Source organism: Alosa sapidissima, chromosome 19 (genome assembly GCF_018492685.1).
Source record: "Alosa sapidissima isolate fAloSap1 chromosome 19, fAloSap1.pri, whole genome shotgun sequence".
NCBI lineage: Eukaryota > Metazoa > Chordata > Actinopteri > Clupeiformes > Clupeidae > Alosa > Alosa sapidissima.
In genome coordinates, this window is record NC_055975.1 from 18,884,636 (window position 1) to 18,905,334 (window position 20,699).

The 20,699-nt window shown below is 41.0% G+C and overlaps 1 protein-coding gene across 3 annotated transcripts; it reads left to right on the forward strand.

Annotated features, from left to right (window-relative positions):
* The first annotated feature begins 1,481 nt into the window (after positions 1 to 1,481).
* LOC121692784 (NACHT, LRR and PYD domains-containing protein 1 homolog) lies at positions 1,482 to 20,298 on the forward strand. 3 transcript variants are annotated; one of them, XM_042071668.1, is made up of 18 exons: positions 1,482 to 1,518; positions 2,113 to 2,228; positions 2,888 to 3,133; positions 3,674 to 3,778; positions 4,000 to 5,737; positions 5,955 to 6,038; positions 6,265 to 6,420; positions 6,517 to 6,603; positions 8,969 to 9,052; positions 9,343 to 9,498; positions 9,595 to 9,681; positions 10,383 to 10,583; positions 10,680 to 10,838; positions 11,418 to 11,513; positions 13,504 to 13,680; positions 18,781 to 18,933; positions 19,111 to 19,221; positions 19,330 to 20,298. In XM_042071668.1, exons 2-18 carry the CDS (start codon positions 2,210 to 2,212, stop codon positions 19,604 to 19,606), a joined length of 3,936 nt encoding a protein of 1,311 aa, XP_041927602.1. In that variant the 5' UTR covers positions 1,482 to 1,518; positions 2,113 to 2,209; the 3' UTR covers positions 19,607 to 20,298. The 3 variants fall into 3 exon arrangements, with proteins under 3 accessions (XP_041927602.1, XP_041927603.1, XP_041927604.1); XM_042071669.1 differs by having other exon boundaries at positions 10,683 to 10,838; XM_042071670.1 differs by having other exon boundaries at positions 3,689 to 3,778.
* The last annotated feature ends 401 nt before the right edge of the window (positions 20,299 to 20,699 follow it).

Here is a 20,699-nt window from a genome sequence, read left to right on the forward strand (position 1 = left end):
TAGAGTTTTAAACATGTTCCACCGAAGGGCTTTAGCTGTTTGAAAACCATGTTTTGAGGAGCTGACACACACATTTATCACATCCAGCTAACACGTATGGAGATGGATGAGGACCTACTACAAGCCTACAAAGTGTGTTAATGACACCATCATGACTTGATTGACTTGAAACAGAAACCTTTCCTTTCCCACGGGATAAACGGTAAATGGCGGGACAAATGGTTGACTTTCAATTTCCTGCTGGATAGGATTCAATAGGATACCCGATAGGTCCACCGACTCTATACACGATGTGATTGCCCTGAGCGAAGTTTGGTTTTTCCACCTCACAAGCCAACAGAGAGTTGCTAGACTACCCTGACTGCATTACATTTGCTGCCGCTAGGGTACAGTACGTCAAGATTTCTAGGCTGTATCTTTTGTCGACGTTCTCCAGTGCCCATGATAATGAGACTGACTTTGTTGATGTCTGGTACCCTGTGAAGGGCAAGCACCAAGACATCTGTGTGACATGTAGATATAGGGTTTTGCCAAAATGACTTACTGCTACTGCCACCTTTGTGTGTGTGAACTGTGACTGGCAGTTTACATAGTTCAACAGCTTTATGACCAAGGTAGAGGATGAGGTTGGCTTTGGTTTCCTTCGATCCCAGGAAAGCTTTAAAGTTTTTGATTGGTGTAGAGTCTTGTATTTTGTATCCCTTATCATGTGCTTTTCCCATTGTATGGACCTGTCTCGTCCTGTCTTTCATGGAGTTTGTGATGGTATAGTTGTTAAATATGTTAAATAATAACTATATGTCATTGTAGCCCCGTGCCTTACTTTTAACATTTTCAAAGAAGCATTCTGCCAGATCTTGGCCACAGTTTATGTCACTTTTCCTGAGTGTATCACCAGCTTCAGATTTCTGGGTGTCCACATCTCTTGGACCCTCAACACCTCTACCCTGATCAAGAAGGCTTACCAGCATCTCTTCTATCTGAGGAGGCTAAAGAAGGTCCACCGGCCTCCTCAGATCCTGGTGAACATCTAGCCCTGCACCATCAAGCGTATCCTTACCAACTGTGTCACAGTTTAGTATGGCAACTGCTCTGCCCACAACCGAAAAGCACTGCAGAGGGTGGTGAAAACTGCCCAACGCATTCCTCACTCCCCTCCATTGAGGCCATTCAGGGCAAGCGATGCTTGCATAAGGCGCACAGCAGGTTCAGAGGAAGCTTCTTTCCTGCAGCTGAAGTCTAGCTCTCCATCCCAGTGACAACCAACCAACTAAGCCCCCCACCCCCCCACCACTCCTGTCCAATGCCTCCTTGCCTGTGCCTGTTGAGGTGTCCACGACCATGGCAACCTTGACAGGGACAACCCCGATCTTGTTTTGGCACAGACTGTCAATAACAGTTGGGGCGGAGCATAAAAAAAGGCTGTGCTGTGCCTGCAGAAACTTGCCCCTTTTGTTTCCTGTTCAACTTTTCAGACTCACTTCCACATTGTATCGCAGTGCTCTATTTCAAGATCAGGTACAGAACCGTTTACATGTTCTTGTTAAATATGCTGATGTTTCAGAAAGATCACATGCGGGTATGTGTAAGTTTTAAAGTTACATTTGCCTTGGCCTTGTGTCCATCAGAAGTTCACTCAGACTTTGTTGCAAAGCTGTTAAAATGTTTCTTCCAGCACAATGGTTAGAAATCACATACATCAGGAAGTGCATAAAAGTTCATTAAACTTCAGACTCATTAGGTCTCATAATTAAGCAATATTACAGTTCTGCTAGACCAAATAAGGAAAGTAATTGTATTATAAATGCTATGAATTGACCAGATTTTCATTTAAAGTCAGATGTTTATATTCATACTTTTCATGTACGTGTAAACGGCATAATTTAAATAGAAACCTCATTCTATTTTCATGATTGTAGTGCTCTGAAAGCACAAGCAATTTCTAATACTGTCGTACGGTATATCTGATTGTGAAATTGCAGTCAACTGAGAGAACCAACTGAGCAACCACATTTGCACCCTAATCCCAGCTAATGTTTTTCCGCTTACCCGCCACAATGAATCAGCTCATTTGGAGTTACGCCTGTTAGAAATCAGACTTATGTATTTCAGGGTCTATTATTATATTATTTCTGTGGATCTTAAAACAAATGTTTGACTTGGGAGAAAGCAGTCACAGAAGAGAAAGAATTGAAACTCAAAATAGCAAATGGCCTCAAACAGGCATGGTGAGTATGATTAAGCAGTGCACTAGTTTTTTTTTATTCTGCTGTTTTGAAGTGATATAATACAGGTGTGAATTCTAAGGGTGAAACTGAGTGCCAGGTAACACTGCAATTAATTTTTAAAGAGACATTTTCTAAAACTTTGTACATTACAATTTGCCGTCAACTACATATGTATGAAGTAATATTAAGAAATCTTATTCTTGTAAAACATCTCAATGTTCTCGATATTTATTCATTATTTTAACTATATAGTGTGACTTAACTGGTAGAGTTTTAGCAACACTGACCAAAGCAGCTTACATACTGATGAAGTGTTGAAATATGGGGCAGCCGTGGCCTACTGGTTAGCGCTTTGCCGGTTCGAACCCTGACCAGTAGGCCATGGCTGAAGTGCCCTTGAGCAAGGCACCTAACCCCTCAATGCTCCCCGAGCGCCGCTGTTGTTGCAGGCAGCTCACTGCGCCAGGATTAGTGTGTGCTCTGTTCACTGTGTGCAGTGTGTTTCACTAATTCACGGATTGGGATAAATGCAGAGACCGAATTTCCCTCACGGGATCAAAAGAGTATATATACTTATATATATATATATATATATATGAAAGCTCAGTAACAGTAACTATTTTAATTGGATTTCTTTGACAATCCATTCTTTTCCCTAGGTGTTCAGTTTGTGGATGAGCACAGAACAGAGCTCATTCAGAGGGTCACCAATGTTATGCCCCTGGCTGATGAACTGCACTCCAACGGCATGCTACATAACGAAACCTACAATAACATCAGGGCAGAAAGAAATCGAGAGGAGAAGATGAGGCTTATTTTTGATGCTGTGTCTGGAGTGGACAAGAAGAAGTATTTTCTATACACATTGCTGCAAAAGATTGAACCACATCTGATGAAAGAGCTGGGTATGTTTAATGTATGCAAAATCATATGAAAGTTTGATGTCATATAAAAAATATACTGCAGTGGTAAGATTGAATAAGACTTGACTTGAGAAGACTTGAGTATGATCTCAATATTGATAAATAATTCTTGAACAAATGTGACGCTGACAAACAAAAACAATGTTGACTATATTCACTACAAAAAATACTTTTTTTTATCTTTCTATCTTTCTTTATCTGTATCGAGTTGTAGGTGATATAGTATACAAGAATATACTGTCTGGCTGTGAAAATGAAAAGAAAGTGTGAAACTTAATTCAGTTTTTTCTGACCAATCTAATTTGGAGATCTTAGCCAAACAGAGCCATTGCACACATATGGAATTCAGATGCCAAGCTTGGTATGAGTTCATGGGTTTAACTCATTGTGCCAATTCATTGTGTGTTAGAATTTCAGTGTAGCAGACAAATTAAACTACCACATGTTTTGTACTGAACCTGTTTTGTGATATTGCTTTGAAATCTGTATGTACTTTATCAATTCATACAACTATAGTTTCAGTTTCTCCCCTTTCAGAAAACAACACTGGTACTCACATGAAAAGGCTTTTGCCGTCCACTTCTGGTGCTTCTAGTGAGATCCAGGAAAAAAGAGGGAGATTCCCAGGTAAGTGTGAGTCAAACAGAGGTGATTATTCACAACTGACTTCCAGGCAGTGCTGCCAGAGAGGGTTAAAGCAGAGCTAGTAATCAAGGATCTTTGGTGCTGCCTTGAAGTTGACGGGGGGCCCAAATGACCATATATCCAAATATGCACAATGTTGTAAGTTATATTTTTTTCATTCTGACAATGTTCGTAACATGTTTTATATAATCTATTGTTTGCAGGTCAAAATATCAGTGAGTACAAGGAGACACTGCGCACAAAATATGACACCTTTGAGGAGTATAACTCCCTTCCTGGTGAGGAAGTTCCACTGACTGATCGCTACACAAAGCTGCTGATTGTTCAACGGCACCGTAAGAAGGAGGAGAAGGAGCAGGAGCTCCGGTCCAGGGGCCAGGAGCACAGTGAGGTCCTTAGCTCCAGGTGTGGTAAGGATGGCAGCAGCACCAGTGTCGAACAGCTGTTCCATCCTGACGATCGTGGACGTATTCCAAAAGCAGTCATTCTCCAGGGAGACGCTGGATATGGCAAATCCTTTACGGTTCAGAAGATTGTTTACGACTGGGCTTGCGGGAACCTCTTCCAAGGTCAATTTGAGCTTGTGCTTCACTTGAAGTGCAAAGAGCTTAATCTTTTGTCAGGGGAGAAGAATGTGATGCAGCTCCTGGATTGCAGCTCTGAGTTTGCACCTGTGATTGAGGAAATGCTGTCAAACACACCACAGAAGGTGCTCTTCATCATTGATGGCTTTGATGAACTTAAATTCTCACTGGACGACAACACGACGTCCCCTACTGATGCCTTCACACCAGCTCCAGTTGAAGCCACCCTGAGTGCTTTGTTGAAGGGGCGCATCCTGCACAACTCCTTCCTTATAGTCACCACCAGGTCCACAGCCTCAGACAAACTGAGCAAGCTACTCCAAGGCCCGAAGAGTTTTACTGAGATTCTGGGCTTCTCAGAAACAGCAGTCATGGAGTATTTCCAGAGGTTCTTTACAGACACCCAGTTGTACGATGAAGCGTACAAGTATGTGAAGGCAGACATAATGCTCTCTACTGTCTGCTCCATCCCTGTTATATGTTGGATTGTCTGCACAACTTTCAGAGAGCATTTTGAGGACAGCAAGGGGAATATGAAGGGGCTTGAAACCACCACCTCCATATTTTTGCACTTTGTGTCCCTTTTACTGAAGCATCACTGTCAGGGTTTAAATCAGCCAGCCATCACCCTGCTGAGGAGCCTTGCCAAGCTGGCAGAGAGGGGAATACTAAAGAAGCAAGTTCTGTTGGAGGAGAAGTGTGTTTGGGAGGCTTCATCTGATCCTACAAGCGTTCCATTTTTATGCAAGTTCCTCAGGAAGAAGAAGACTGGAGTGGAGACCATGTTCAGTTTCATGCACCTCAGCTTTCAGGAGTTTTTCACTGCTCTCCACTACCTCATCACTGATGATGAAGAGGCTCGAAAAAAGCTTGAAAATAGGCTTCCCTATGGTCATCACACATTCACTGATAAGCCAGACGAACTTAAAAGATCAAACATGTACTACATTGACTTTCTTCCTGTAGTTGAATTTCTCTTTGGTCTTTCCAATAGTGAGGCAACAAAGTTCATCATGCAACATTACAACATTTCTGTTTCACCAACCATTCGTGCTTGCCTAGAGACATGGATCCAAGAAATATTTGATAATAAGAATGATCTTAACTGTAATGCCAACCTTGACCAATTCATCCTTGCATGTCTTTATGAGCTACATGATGAGCAATTTGTGGAGAAGGTCATTCGATCTTGGGGATTAATTGATTTATCTAACTATTTCGTTCATGACATGACTTGTTGGATGCTTAAATATTGCATCCTCTGCTGTCCTCGTATCAAAGGTCTTGATATTTCTGTTGACACCGCAGAAAAGCTTAAAATCCTTCAACCTGCACTGCCCCGCTGTGAACAACTGCGGTTAGTTTCAAAGAGTGTCACTACTGGTATCAAAGAAAACCATTATTTATTTTGTTACTGTTAAATTACATTTGAACCTTAATATTTGTAGATATTAATATTAAGTTGTAGAATATTTATAGTAAATAATATGCAATAATATGCCATATTTGTTGCCATTCATTTATGTGCCCATTCTTGTCAATCTACTCTACTGCTCTATGGTTTTTGTTTAAAGGTTAAGACTGTGTAATCTGGAGGATGCTGATGTTGATAGTCTGATCTCAGTCCTGGAGGACAAAACAGTTGTGACTAAGATAAGGTAAAATACCAGTAACCGTTGACAATATGCTTTAAAAAATCTTTGAAAATACGTATGGAATTAATCCATAGATAAGGTAATAATTCATATTTTACAATCTGACACTTTTTATTGGAGCTGCTCATATGTAGACCTACCCTACTGTGCTGTCAATGTATAATGCATCAGGCCAATTTGTCTGTGTGTGTGTGTCTGTGTGTGTGTGTGTGTGTGTTTTCCTCAACAGAATAATGGGAAGCAGTCTCAGTGAACAGAGTTTCCAAAAGATCCTCACTGAAGTCAGTAACCAACATTCACTGCAACATATTTCATTATCAGTGCAGACCATCACCTCCACTGTTGTTGCTACATTTTTACAATTCATCCAGAAAAAAGAGATTGAGTGAGTGCCATCTGAATGTTTGTGTCCATCCTCAGAAATATATGCTGGTGTTACGGCAGACTGATTTTATTTCAATATATCTGTTGTCTGTAATAGTAAGGCCGAGCTCAAGTCCTGTGATAAGGACAGTTGCTGCTCATCTCTCTCTATTCAGAGAGACAAGGAGGGCAACAGGAGCTACAGGTGAGCAAGCCTCTTTTCATGTCTCAGCTGTACATGGGCATTACCAACATGTCTTTCATATATCACATATCATACAGGTGCATCTCATAAAAATAGAATATCGTAAAACAGTTAATTTTTTTCCATAATTTATTTCAAAAGGTGAAACGTTCATATGTTATATTCATTATAATACTACTAATAATAATATTAACATTTATTTATATAGCACTTTTCAAGCATTGAGTACATATAATATTACAATGTAGTAAAATGTGTGCACGATTTACTACATTGAGAGCACAATTTATTAGTAAAATGAGCGCACTATTTAGTAAAACGTGCACACAATTTATTAAAATGAGCACCAATATACTAAATTGTGCACACAATATACTAAAATGAGCGCACATTCTCTCGATACACAAATATATATTGCAATGACACCTGCTGGGCTCCGTACAAAAACGCCTGAAGTGCAAAAGTGTTAGTAAATTTGGCCCTCAGAGAGCAGAGACCAAAGGATCATTGGGTGGAAATGACAGATAGAGCTGTGTGCTATCGGCATAGCACTGATATGAGAAGCCATGCGAGCAGATAATCGGACCTAACGAGATTGTATAAATAGCGAAGAGCAGGGGCCCTGGCATCAAGCCTTGGCACCCCTGTGGTGAGGTAGTGAAATGTGGACAACTCTCCATGCCAGGCGCCTTGTGAGGTAGGATTCAAACCAGGAAAGAGCCGAGCCAGATATGCCCATTTTTTAGAGAGAAGGATGCAGTGGTTGACTGTATTGACGGCATCTGATAATTCAAGCAGGATGAGGACTGAGGACCGAGCTGACGCTTTGGCTTCTTATAAGGCTTCTGTAACAACAGAGTGGTTTCAGTTGAGTGGCCACTTAAAACCAAATATATTTGGATCAAGACGGTTATTCCGTGAGAGGAATTCTGAGAGCTGTATGGAGACCACCCATTCAATAGCTTTGGATAGGAAGGGGAGAAGTGTGACAGAACAATAGTGGTGCTAGGAGGAGGAGACCGGTTGAGAGCGAGCACGTCAAAGAATTGGTCATAGAATTGGATACCGCTACTTTGTCCATGAAATATGCGGCAAAGGTACAAGCAAGCAGTAAGGCTGGGGAAGGAGGAGGCAGAGGTTCGAGTAGTGATGTGAAGGTAGAGAAATATTTTGTCATTGTAAAAATCTGTCTTTGCAGCAGTGATGCTGGCTGAGAGAGTGTCTGTTGTACAGTGTTAAGTGAGAATGAGATCAAGCTCTTTGACAGCTTTGTGAGTAGGAGGGCTGTGGAGCAGTTGGAGGTTGAATGAGTGTATCAGGGACACAAAGTCCGCTGAGCCTGGGGTGTCTAAGAGGATGTTCATGTCACCCAAGATGAACAAGGGACAGTCATGCTCGGGGATGAAGGACAAAGTTGTGTGTGTAAATGGCAACAACATAGATTTTAATCGAAGCAGTGACTGTGATGCCATAGTATTCAGATGTGTCATACTTGTTGGAAGGCAACAGTGGAGTGAATTTCCATTTGTTAGAAATAAGCAGGCCATGGCCCTAGCCGTGGCGCAACTGGCTGGGGCACCTGCACCGTACGCTGGCGACCCGGGTTCGATTCCCGCCCCGTGGTCCTTTCCGGATCCCACCCGACTCTCTCTCCCACTCGCTTCCTGTCATTCTCTACTATCCTGTCAATTAAAGGCATAAAAGGCCAAAAGAATATACTTTAAAAAATAAAAAGAAATAAGCAGGCCTGTGCCCTCTCTTCGTTAAGATGGACTAGGGGTATGGGAGAATGTGAAATTAGTGAAAAGCCAGGTGAGAGCAAGGATGGGTCGTTAGTATAGGCAGCAATGAAATCAGTTTTGTTTAGTGAGGATTGGCAGTTTCACAAGCCAATAGAAAAGGATGTCCAATGGGTGAGAACTGTTTTAGTTGGATTTGAACCTGTTATGCACCACATCCCCTGCACAATTGTGTATTTCCCTAGATCATAATAAGCAATTATTATAATTATTGTGTAAATATATTACTCAAATATTATAAAATTAGAGTGTTTGACTTAGTGCCTCATTATTGTTATACAGTTGCTGCTCTGTGGCTTATTAGACTAGATTAATTGTTTATCCAACTGGTGGTAGGACAGTTTAACCTTTCTTTCACAGTGCAAGTGATGGCGTCAGTGTTAATGGGTAGGTTACGGTATGCAAGGGGCCAACGGCTGGTGCGACGCAATCACAATTGCAGTTCTTTGGAAAGTTATTTCATGTAAACGTTCAAATGACAAATACCGACCTATAAAGTGAGTTCAGAAATGTATTACTGTGCATATTTGTATAAATCTACTCTAATTAGATATTTCTGTTTAAAGGTTCACTCTGTGTGGCCTGGAGGATGATGGCGTCGATGGTTGGATCTCAGCCCTGGATGAAACAACACTTGTCACTGAGCTAACGTAAAATAATGGAATTGTTTTATCAATCATGGAATTATTTACCCAAGCTTCACTTAAACTGTAGATGTAGTGCACTATGCTGTTAATGTAATGCCAATTTATGGATATTTTGTTTCAGGTATGACCAATCATGATTTGTCATTTTAATGTCAATATAATGCCTTTTCATGGAGATTTTATTTCAGGTATGACTGATTATGAATTGTGTATTTGTGTGTATGTGTGTGTGTGTGTCTGTCTGTCTGTGTGTGTCTGTTTTTGTGTCTATGTCTGTGTGTTTTCCTCAACAGAATAATGGGAAGCAGTCTTAGTGAACAGAGTTTCCAAAAGATCCTCACTGAAGTCAGTAACCAACATTTACTGCAACATATTTCACTATCAGTGAAGACCATCACCTCCACTGTTGTTGCTACATTTTTACAATTCATCCAGAAAAAAGAGATTGAGTGAGTGCCATCTGTATGTTTGTGTCGATCCTCAGAAATATATGCTGGTGTTACGGCAGACTGATTTTATTTCAATATATCTGTTGTCTGTAATAGTAAGGCCGAGCTCAAGTCCTGTGATAAGGACAGTTGCTGCTCATCTCTCTCTATTCAGAGAGACAAGGAGGGCAACAGGAGCTACAGGTGAGCAAGCCTCTTTTCATGTCTCAGCTGTACATTGGCATCACCAACATGCATGTCCTTCCTATATCACATATCATACATCAGGTAGTTTAGTTTGAGACCAACTAGTCATCAAGTATATTTCGAGTATATTTCTATCCACATAGTCAGACTCTTCTTCATACCTAATGTCATCAACCTCCTCAGTGTTTGTTTTTTGAACTTTCCACTAGTTTTTTCTTTTATCTTCTTATATCATTTTTTCTTGATACTCACTCACACTTCAGTCTTGTTTCAATTAGCAATTAAAATACCTTTTTAATTATTACTATTTCATTTATTCTTTAAAGTTGAGTTGGCTCTTGATCATAAGAAATTGAATTACTGTTAAACTCTTATTTATGAATATATGACAATAAGCTTGAACTTGAAAAGCCACAAAGTACAAGTAGATTAAATTATAAATGTTCATATATTTATAAATAATGTTCATACCATAAACTAGTTTCCATAATTTATTCCAATCAATTGTGCAGGTTAAGATAGTCTTTTGCTGACTATGCTGCTCAAACTGTTACTTGAACCACCTTACAAAAGTTTCTATGTAGCCATGCATTTTAGTTTAGTATACAAAGTGTTACAGACTTTGTATTATATCAATATTATAACAATGCTATTTGTTTTATATTTAATCAAGACAAATAACCAATTATTTCTTGTAGGATAATTGCTGGATACTTTCACCATCCTGAAATTATAAAAATGATAATTGTGCCTTCATGGGGTTTACCGTCATATGAGAAAACCCCTATGGAGCCAGACCCTGCCCTCTCCCTCAGCTTCTCAGAATCCACAGAGACCTCAGGCGCTGACTGGGTTGGCATATTGCAGAGGTTTCACACATTAAAACGTTTAACCCAAAGGTGAGGAGATTATTGGGAGATATTCCAAAGCCATGTTTTATTTTCGGACCATGTTGGCCAAATATATTTGCATTTTATTTCCTGGTAATATGGTAGCAGTCCTGAATTCCCTGGGGAAATGGAGGCTTTGCTGTCCTCCTTGGGCTCCACACCTCATCTGACAGAATTAACACTAGAGGTGACCTGCTTGAACATGAGCTGGGCTGTCTGGACTCTCTCACTCCTCCACACTTGCCCTGGTTTGGCTGTCATTAGGTAAGAGCAAAAACCTTGGGGTGGCCATTGAGAGTAGATGTTTTGGTTGTCTGACTTGTTTTGGTAGGCTGAGATTTCTGATTGGTTCCTCCTTGCCTGTTTGATAACCCCAGTGAAATGCCTTTGACAGTGGCGCCAGCAGAAAAATTTGACAGGGGTGGCAAGGGGAGGCCTTCGCAAATCTTAGGGTGGCACGCCATATCTGGGAAAGTATGATGTGATCATGCTTGCATATATCTTAGGTCAGCCTTAAAATACTTTGTGCTGCATCCATGCCACCTGAAGCATGCTGGTAGAAATATCTATTCAAAAGCACAGTTGATTCTTTGATTTGGAAACCAAATCATTATTTTGGGCTGCTTTTAGAATATATTAGAATGTCAGCCCAAAGTTGGGTAACATGTAGAATTTTACTGCAATTTCAAAACCGGATTACTCGGATCCGCTTACAGTACAGAGGAATCCTTGTGTTTGGTGTTTATTTTGATATATGGTTTGCTATGTTTTGACCAAGGTGTTCGTGAGATATACTACCGAGAGTAATGTGTGCATCTCTCCTGTGTATATTTGAAATTCCAGGATGATCGAGCAGATCTGTGGTGATGAACAAAGTGTCTGTTCGTGTATCTCCATAGAAAAAATCGAAGATGAAATAGCTTCACGTGGCTTATACACGTAAGGTCCTCTTTATGAACTCTCCATTAGTTGATGCGTACCTACATATGATCCTTGAACTAGACTCCTTAATTTTGGTAAATTGGTACATTTCAGGGGGATAAGTCTCTGATTTTTGACTAAAACAATAAAGAGCACAAAGAATAATTTAAACCTGACTTCATCCGGTGTTAAGGTTTCTGTACTTGAAGGGCCCGAGTTTGGGAGCGATGTCTCCCAAGAAATGTTGATCAATACCTTTAAATGAAATGCGTCAGATGAGATTACGGTAGCCTTTGAAATCTCAATGCTGCATATCTCAAAGAATAGCCTAATATGTAGTATTTCTTCTGCTCTTTCAGACCTGTTTTAAATACCCTATCACATCATGTTGTTATTTTGTTAATCCATGTAACAATTCGATTTTTAAACAAAACATTTGTGATATTACATATTCAATTATGGTTGGAAAAAAATGTTGCCTAAGGATGTTGTCTATATATGCGTTTTGTAGCCTGTGTTTTAGAATAGCCTTGGCCTAGGTTGCGTTCTCATAAACTTGAACTGTTGTCAGTTTGGTAGGCCTATTTCATTAATGATCGTCATGTTGAGATAGCACAGTTTGAATAATGAAGTGAAACCTCTCTGAAATATCAATTCAGCAAATTGACACAATGATACATGTACCTACTGTTTTGGACACCCTGCCATGATATGATTTGCAGCCAATATTGCCTAGGTATTTTGACTATACTGCTTAGTATTTCACATAGGACGGCAGAATGTCCCATTCTTACCATAAGGGGATTTTGAAATGTATTAAGATATTATTACATTTATTGTCCTGTAGGAAATTTGTCCTCTGCATTTTACCCATCCAGGTTTAGTGTACACATATACATACACACACACACTTGGAGCAGTGGGCAGCTCTTGATCCGGCGCCCGTGGAGCAGTTGGGGGTAAGGTGCATTGCTCAAGGGGGACTTGAGTGCTGTTTAATCAACCTCCACCCATATTTTTCCTACTAGACGGGGATCAAAACGGCTACCCTCGGTCACAAGTTCTATTCCCTGACCAGTATAAAAGCCTTGGATGCCCATAAATGCCGATAAATAGATGACAGCTGGTTGCATGTGATTGGTTTATTGGTTTATTGGTTTATATAAATTCACTTCCACCAGAGTCACCGTCTTGACATAGAGTTCCCATATCGCCTACAGTATTTCAATTGTTGACAGATTAAACTTAAACGGGCTATATAGAAATTCAGAACTTATTCTGTACTTTTGGCATATCTGAATGATATGTGGGTGGCATGACAGCAAAAATTAAATTAAGTTTCTCAAAATTGTTCTACTGGTTACGGTCTTTGATGCTTATTGGAGAGAAAGATACTCAAATCCCAATCCCACCAATACTATTCTAGCAGTTCATTTTTTTCTATTTGGTTCCAGACTCTCTTTTAGAAACTTTACTGCTCACTCAGATGTGATCTTTAAAGACTCCATCATATAGAAGTATATATCTGAACTTCTGTGCTGTATTTTTGGCATATTTGAATGGTATCTTGCATGACAGCAAAAATTAAATGATGTTTCTCAAAACCATTCTTATAATGTTTTCTGTCTTCACGAATCCTGCTTATTGTCTTTGGAAAGAAAGATACTCAAATCCCACCAGCGCTACCCCAACAGAGGGGGCAGCCGTGGCCTACTGTTGAGCGCTTCGGATTTGGAACCGGAGGGTTGCCGGTTTGAACCCCGACCAGTAGGCACGGCTGAAGTGCCCTTGAGCAAGGCACCTAACCCCTCACTGCTCCCCGAGCGCCGCTGTTGTTGCAGGCAGCTCACTGCGCCGGGATTAGTGTGTGCTTCACCTCACTGTGTGTTCACTGTGTGCTGAGTGGGTTTCACTAATTCACGGATTGGGATAAATGCAGAGGCCAAATTTCCCTCACAGGATTAAAAGAGTATATATACTTATACTTAACAGAGTGTCTGTGTTTCAGACTCTCTTTTAGAAACTTCACTGCTCACTCAGATGTGATCTTTAAAGACTCCACACCACCACCAGATCCAGCCCTCAACACCATCACACTCATGCTACCACAGTCCTCGGAGATGTCCAGCTTCGACTGGAAAGACATCCTGCTGAAGCTTCACCCGATGAAAAACAACAAGGAAAAGTAAATACACCATTCTGTTTTGTCGATGTTGATCTTTGTTTGTCAGGAACTTTAGTATAAGAGTCATTTAGCATAAAACTGGTTAAATAGGTTGTGCTAGGTTGGTGCACAAGTGATTGCATTAAACTACCGACCATAATGTTATTCAGCTTACATAAGCACACAGGTGCTTTCATAAAGGCTTATTTTCATTAATGTCTATGTATACCCGGAATATTGGGGGATCTTGAAAAGCATGATCAATGGGTCACTGCTTAAGATGTGCCAATGACATTATTAAGTTAGGTGATAACTATAAGGTCATTCACTTGAGCACAATGAAGAAGGCACTACGCCGAAACGCGTCTTGTATGCAAAGTGCGGCCTATTTTCTCCTTCTTATCAAGTTATAAGTTTGGCCCAGCACTCTCAAAGACGAGAAAGAGACAGACGGCCAGATGTACGTACATTTGCGAACGTAGTGTTATCGGCGCCATGGCCATGGCCCGCAGAAACCGCACGCTATGACACTTCAGTTAATGTCGTATTTATCAAACCTGCAGTTCATCGGGTAATCAGCGCCTTTCTCCGCCCCTACCGCAATTTACGAACGATAATAACTGAATGACATACTTTGATCACAAGCGCAGATGAATTAAGTCAATAAAACAAGCGCCCTCGGTTTCATTTGTAGGTGACTATACCTAATTTAATTGTTGTTATGAACTGGATATATGATGATTCTGTGAATACTGGATATGGGGCCCCCGTTGTACAATGCCTGCATACCACAAATAGTGCAATCATACAATCAATGAGAGCATGTGGTTATACATTCTTTGATGCAACAGTTGCTTTTCTGGACCAGTGAGTGACATTTGGGTAATTTTCTGCAGCACACCTGATGATCTCTCATGGCACACTAGTGTGCCCCGGCACAGTGGTTGAAAAACACTGCTCTAAATAACGATTATGTTGTCTTTGAAAGATTCTCTTATTGATGCATTTAACAGCAATTTGGATTAACACCTGCTTTTACAAGGCGGAAATATTTAGGTGCAAAATAGACGTGTGCTTTCATGGGCAGTTTTCGTACATACAGGGGAATATCTAATTACAGGGTTGGGTAGTAACGGATTACATGTAATCTGGATTACGTAATCAGATTACAAAAATCAAGTAACTATAATCAGCCCAGATTAAAATAAAAAATTGTGTAATCAGATTACAGTTACATTGTTGGGGATTACCTGATTACATTTTATCATGCAAGCAATGCAACTTTTTAATGATAGCCTAGTTATCTTTTAATTCGACAAGCTTCGGGCTTGCTGGTTCGATCCCCGACCAGTAGAAAAAAAGTGGGCGGGGGAAGTGGTTGAGCACTGCTCTCCCATGCCCACATCCACGGCTGAAGTGCCCTTGAATAAGGCACCTAACCCCTCATTGATCCCCGAGCGCCGTTGTAGCAGACAGCTCACTGCTCCGGGTTGGTGTGTGCTTCACCTCACTGTGTGCTCATTGTGTGCTTCACCTCACTGTGTGCTTCACTAATTCGCGGATTGGAAGACCAAATTTCCCTCACAGGATCAAAAGAGTACTTACTAACTTATTTACTATTGGGGCAGGTCTCTCGGCACACTGCCTGATCTTTTCCTCCTAATCTTAATGTAGCCTCTTGTTTTAGTGTCACCGTTTACTTTGAGAAAGTCACCAGGTCCCCATGGTTGAAAAACATCCCAAAGGAATAATTTTCTCACCCCCACAATTGAAATGGACATGGTGTCATTCAATCTCAGGCCATGTCCCTGGGTCAAAAAAATCCAGCGAAAGCTAAATTCATTGTCCAGGTGTGCCCATATAAAGGTTAAGCTGAGTTGTGCATGTTTGGAGAATAGTGATCCATGATCACATCCATGATGACTAAGTGATCAATTTTGGGATGGGGAAAATTTCAGCCACCAAAATACCACCCCCAAAGTGGAGAATAGCTATAGAAATGTATTAGTTTTGGGTGTTTTTCAGACAATGAGACCTGGTGACCTCAAAGTAAATGGTAACACTAAAACAAGGGGCTACATTAAGATTTTTGGAGGAAAATATCAGTAATTTCACACAGGAATGCTTTACTCAGAGCAAAGAGATTTCTTAGATGTAATGAAATAATAAACAGAAAAACTGAATGAGAATTCTTTCATCAATTCAGTGGTGGTGTCTTTTACTTAAGGGACATATTTATTGAAGTAATCTAAAAGTAATCCTAAAGTAATCAGATTACGTTACATGTTTTTGGTAATCCTAATTACGTTACTGATTACAAAAATTGCCATGTAATTTGTAGTCAGTAATGGATTACATTTCAAAGTAATCTGACCCAACCCTGTCTAATTAGGCACATTTGATGCTTCTCCTCCCATCTTTCTACACGAAACTCCAACTTTCCCTTGACCCTCCTAGATAGATAGATACTGTAGATAGATACTTTATTGATCCCCAAGGGGAAATTCAAGGTCTCAGTAGCATACAGACATCACACACAACATGCACTTACAGCAGAAAAAGTACTATACATTTAAAAAAAACAAAAAAAATTCCACTGTACAATAGAGACAGTAGAAGATAAACATGATACTAAAATACTAAATATACTATCTATCTATCTACAAAGCAAGAAGTGTCTGTGTGTCTGTCTGTGTGTCCTAATGTCTGTGGCAGGCATATCTCGCTGACCGTTTGTCAGACTGATTTAAAACTTGGCAGGTGTCTTGCTATGGGCATGAGTAAGTGCAGTGCCAAATTTGAATAAGAAATGCAAAAGATATTGTTAAATATATCGGTAAAAGAAGCACACATTGGCTTTCGCCGCTAGCCACTCCCCCTCCCACACAACACTGTACTGTAAGCTACCAGTGAGGATAGAAGCAGGGCTTTGGCAGAACTGGATCAGTGTAGGTTACACGGGTAAAAAGTTAAGCGAGTGCAAGATGTGTTAACATGTCTGACCTCAACAATAAAGACCCCCTGTATGCGGTTTGCTTTCAAAAAATGACTCGGCGGATTTTGCAACAACACGCCAACACACACAGGTATGCAGTGGCTCTTCAAAATGACGTAAAAAATGATGTGCAATAAACGGACTATATCAGTGCAAGAATAGGTTGAGGTAAAAGGGTTACAGCCATTGGTCAAGTATTGAGTATAAGGTATTTAAGCATCAAGTACGGCCATGGTCCAGGAGGGAGGGAGGGGTTGTGCCAATGTGCTAATATAGTATGTAAACAGACTATGCAGAGAAGTCTATCTCTCCTCTACCCTTAAGTGAAGCGTTGAACAGTTCAATGGCCCTGGGGACAAATGACTTCCTCAATCTGTCAGTTGTGCATTACAGTGAGGGAAGTCTCCAGCTGATCAGACTCTTCTGCTTTACAATAGTGCTGTGGAGTGGATGACATTCATTGTCCAAGATGCTGATCAGTTTGTTCAGGGTCCTTTTGTCTGATATTGAAGTGATGCACTCGCGTTCGGCTCCCACGACAGAGCCATCTTTCCTTACCAGCCTATCTAGTCGCCCAGCATCCTTCTTCTTTGTGCTTCCTCCCCAGCATACCACAGCATAGAAGAGGACGCTGGCAACCACAGACTGGTAAAACATCCTGAGGAGCTTACTGCAGACATTGACGGACTGCAGCCTCCTCAGGAAGTACAGCCTGCTCTGCCCTTTCTTGTAGAGTGCTTCAGTATTGGCTGACCAGTCCAGTTTATTGTCCAGTTGTAAGCCCAGATACTTGTACAGTAGGTGTTTGCCACCTCCACATTGACCCCATCAATGGAGACTGGTAGCAGAGCAGGCTTTGACCTGCAGAAAACCACCACCATCTCCTTGGTCTTTGAAGTGTTGAGTTGAAGGTGGTTGAGTTTGCACCATTGCACAAAGTCCTCCAACAGGCTCCTGTACTCCTCCTCTTGCTCGTCCCTGATACACCCCACAATTGCAGTATCATCAGAGAACTTCTGTATGTGGCATGACTCGGTATTATAACAGAAGTCAGATGTGTACAGGGTAAACAGGCACAGAGCACAGTTCCCTGTGGAGCTCCGGTGCTGCTGATCAGGGTCAGAGTCAGTTCTTCAGTCTCACGAACTGTGGCCGCTCGTTCAGGTGATCTGTAATCCAGGATACCAGGTGAGCGTCCACACCCATCTGCAAGAGCTTGTCTCTCAGTCTGAGGGGTTGGATGGTGTTAAAAGCACTTGAGAAATCAAAGAACATGATTCTCACAGCACGTTTCCCCTTGTCTTGGTGAGAATGTGTCCTGTGTAGGAGATAAGTGATGGCATCGTCCACGCCCACTTTATCCTGGTATGCAAACTGTAGCGGGTCTAGTGCATGGTGTACCTGGGGTCTGAGTATGCGCAGGACCAGTCACTCCATTGTCTTCATCACGTGTGATGTTAAAGCGACAGGCCTGTAATCATTAAGCTCACTTGGGTGAATGCATATGCATGAGACGGAAAAGCGCAATTTGACATTCTCAGCTCCCGTGACAGGCAGTCTGCGCTTTTACCTTAGTGTGGCCTGTACATACCTTGCCATCTTTTTACGCGCACGTTGCAAAATAAATACGCCTGAGGTGGGCACAAAAGTGCATCTGGCCCCTGCTCCTACCACACAATTAATTACAGTCTGCTATGGCCTATTCGCTACTTGCTCACATGCAGTGGCTCTGTGGTAAGAACTTCCAACAACCATCGAAATCTCTTAAAAACTGCACTCAAGATGAATAAAATTTGAATAAGTGAAATTGGTTAAGTGGTTAGACAATGACAGTGTCTAGAAACACACCACTGAATATGGAGCAGATTAGTTTCAGTGGTACTTCCATGGCTGGTTTATCTTGCTGTGTATATTGATACATCCTAGTCCAGATTTCTCAACATTGAAGTAGGAGGGATAAAATAAATAGGACCCAGCATGAAACAGCTATAGAATCTGATTGGCTTGAAGAATGAGTGGCCTATCTCCCATTGAGTGATAGGCTATGATAATGTTAAAATGTTCAATTGCACCTTTGCAATCTACTGAATGTGTGTGCTCTTATTTGTTTTTCCTGTTTCATCCAGTCCAACATTAGATGAGCATCAGGGTGCCTTACTCACTTTCCTGCACAGTCTCCCTATTCAGAAGCTTCTCATAGAAGTGCCCTGCCTTACAGACACTTGGGCTCAAGGAATTGTCTCCCTCATTGAGATGTGTCTCAGCATAAAACAGTTACGGTAAGAAGAAAAAACAACTTTACAATACATGTGTGTATATGTGCGTGTGTGTGTGTGTGTGTGTATACAGTATATACATATCATGCTAATAAAGACTGCAGCATTTGCATTGAAAAGGCAGTATCATTGATCATTGTCATATTAAAGGTGATATTGATGTTGTTTCCCTCCCTTTAGCCTGGGTGAAGGTACTGGTTGGTGGTGGCCATGTGGCTTCTTACTAGAGAGTGGAGTTCAACTGTTGAAGAACTCAAAAATACGTTCAGATTGCACTCTATTGGTTAAGGGGTAGGTATTGTTTTACCAGTCAGTCAGTTAAAAGTCACCTAATAATTCATTTCCACTGACATCATGAAGTTCCTTGGCTTACACACTTTTGTTTATCTCACTGTGAAGTCTCAGATGCAAGAAGACCACAGATCAATGCACAGATAATAAGAACAATCGGCGCTGCAACCGGCGTATAACCATCACGATTGAGGGAGAAGCTGTGCAAGAGGATTGGCCCGATCTATTTGACTATGAATTCTCTGATGATTTTGTTGATGATTCTGATGATTACAACTGTGATGATTATTATTCTGATGATGAAGTTTCTGACTGGGACACTGAGGATAACACCATGGCCAGACCACCTGAGGATGAGAAGGGTGGAGATGAGGATGCAGGGTAGATGTGCTCTTCCTGTTTAACCAGGCACACAGAAATACACACACACACACACAGAAGCATTTGCTTTCTCTAGACCCAGTCTAAGCAAATATACTGTATGATAAGGACAGTACCCCATGTGCATTTTCAGATAAAATGTTCTCAATATACAGTATATATTCTAAAATAACCAGCACCAAGAAAAAACTCTTATCTCTTGCAGCCTTTCAGAATTACTGCAAACACATTTTTCATGTCAATGAAGGCTTTAAATGCATTTGTTTACTCATTTTCAAAGGAAATACACATCTGTATCATTTGTCTTGTACCATCAGCGCAGCCATTGGTTGTGTACAAAAGGGAGTCAACTGTGTTTCGCTGTCTGTCATCGTAGAGATCCTGTCCCACCGGATAAGTGCTTGTGATTGGATCCTAAGATTTCTTTGCTTTTGGAAAATACTAAAAATCCAGGGATCTGCCAGAACAAATTCAAATACGCTCTCAGATTCATCTAGTTCCCAGGCCAGTAATAGTAGGCTATGTTTATGACACAGTGTAAAAGATGTATGTCTTGTTTATGATTTTATAACAATTTAAATTTATTTACCATGTTGTTATGACAACAATTTACAGTACAAAAACTGCGGTACAAAACATGGCCACCACACAGTCCTGCACATTCTCTTCGCAGAAATAAATGGTGCTGACACATTCTCTCCATCTCCTTCTTTTCTATTCCTCTAAGCACTCAAAGAACTTCACAACTTAATGCCTCATATTGACCCAAATACATACACACTCATACACCGTTGGCATATTGGGGTGCAGTGTCTTGTTAAAGGACTCTGACATCAGGAGGAGTTGGGCTCAAACCAACAACCATGCGGTTGCGGAACGCCTTGTCTACCTCCTGCACCACTAGTGTGTGTGAAAGTACGAGTGTGCATGTGTGTGTGTTCCAGTTTAAAGGATAATTCCGGTATTTAGCACTTTGAGTCCCTTTTCTTGTTTGTTTTGGATGAACTAGAGTGGTGGACACCGAAATTTTGACGATGGTTCCTGTCTCGACTTTCTGGCTCGTTTTGAATTGCCTTTGATTGACTGGCTATGGGCAA

Bases quoted from the DNA above. Each gene is read 5' to 3' on its own strand.
- LOC121692784 (XM_042071668.1), top strand. The intron at 3,134-3,673 runs GTATGTTTAATG...CTATAGTTTCAG, and splicing joins ACATCTGATGAAAGAGCTGG to TTTCTCCCCTTTCAGAAAAC. The intron at 9,682-10,382 runs GTGAGCAAGCCT...TATTTCTTGTAG, and splicing joins GAGGGCAACAGGAGCTACAG to GATAATTGCTGGATACTTTC.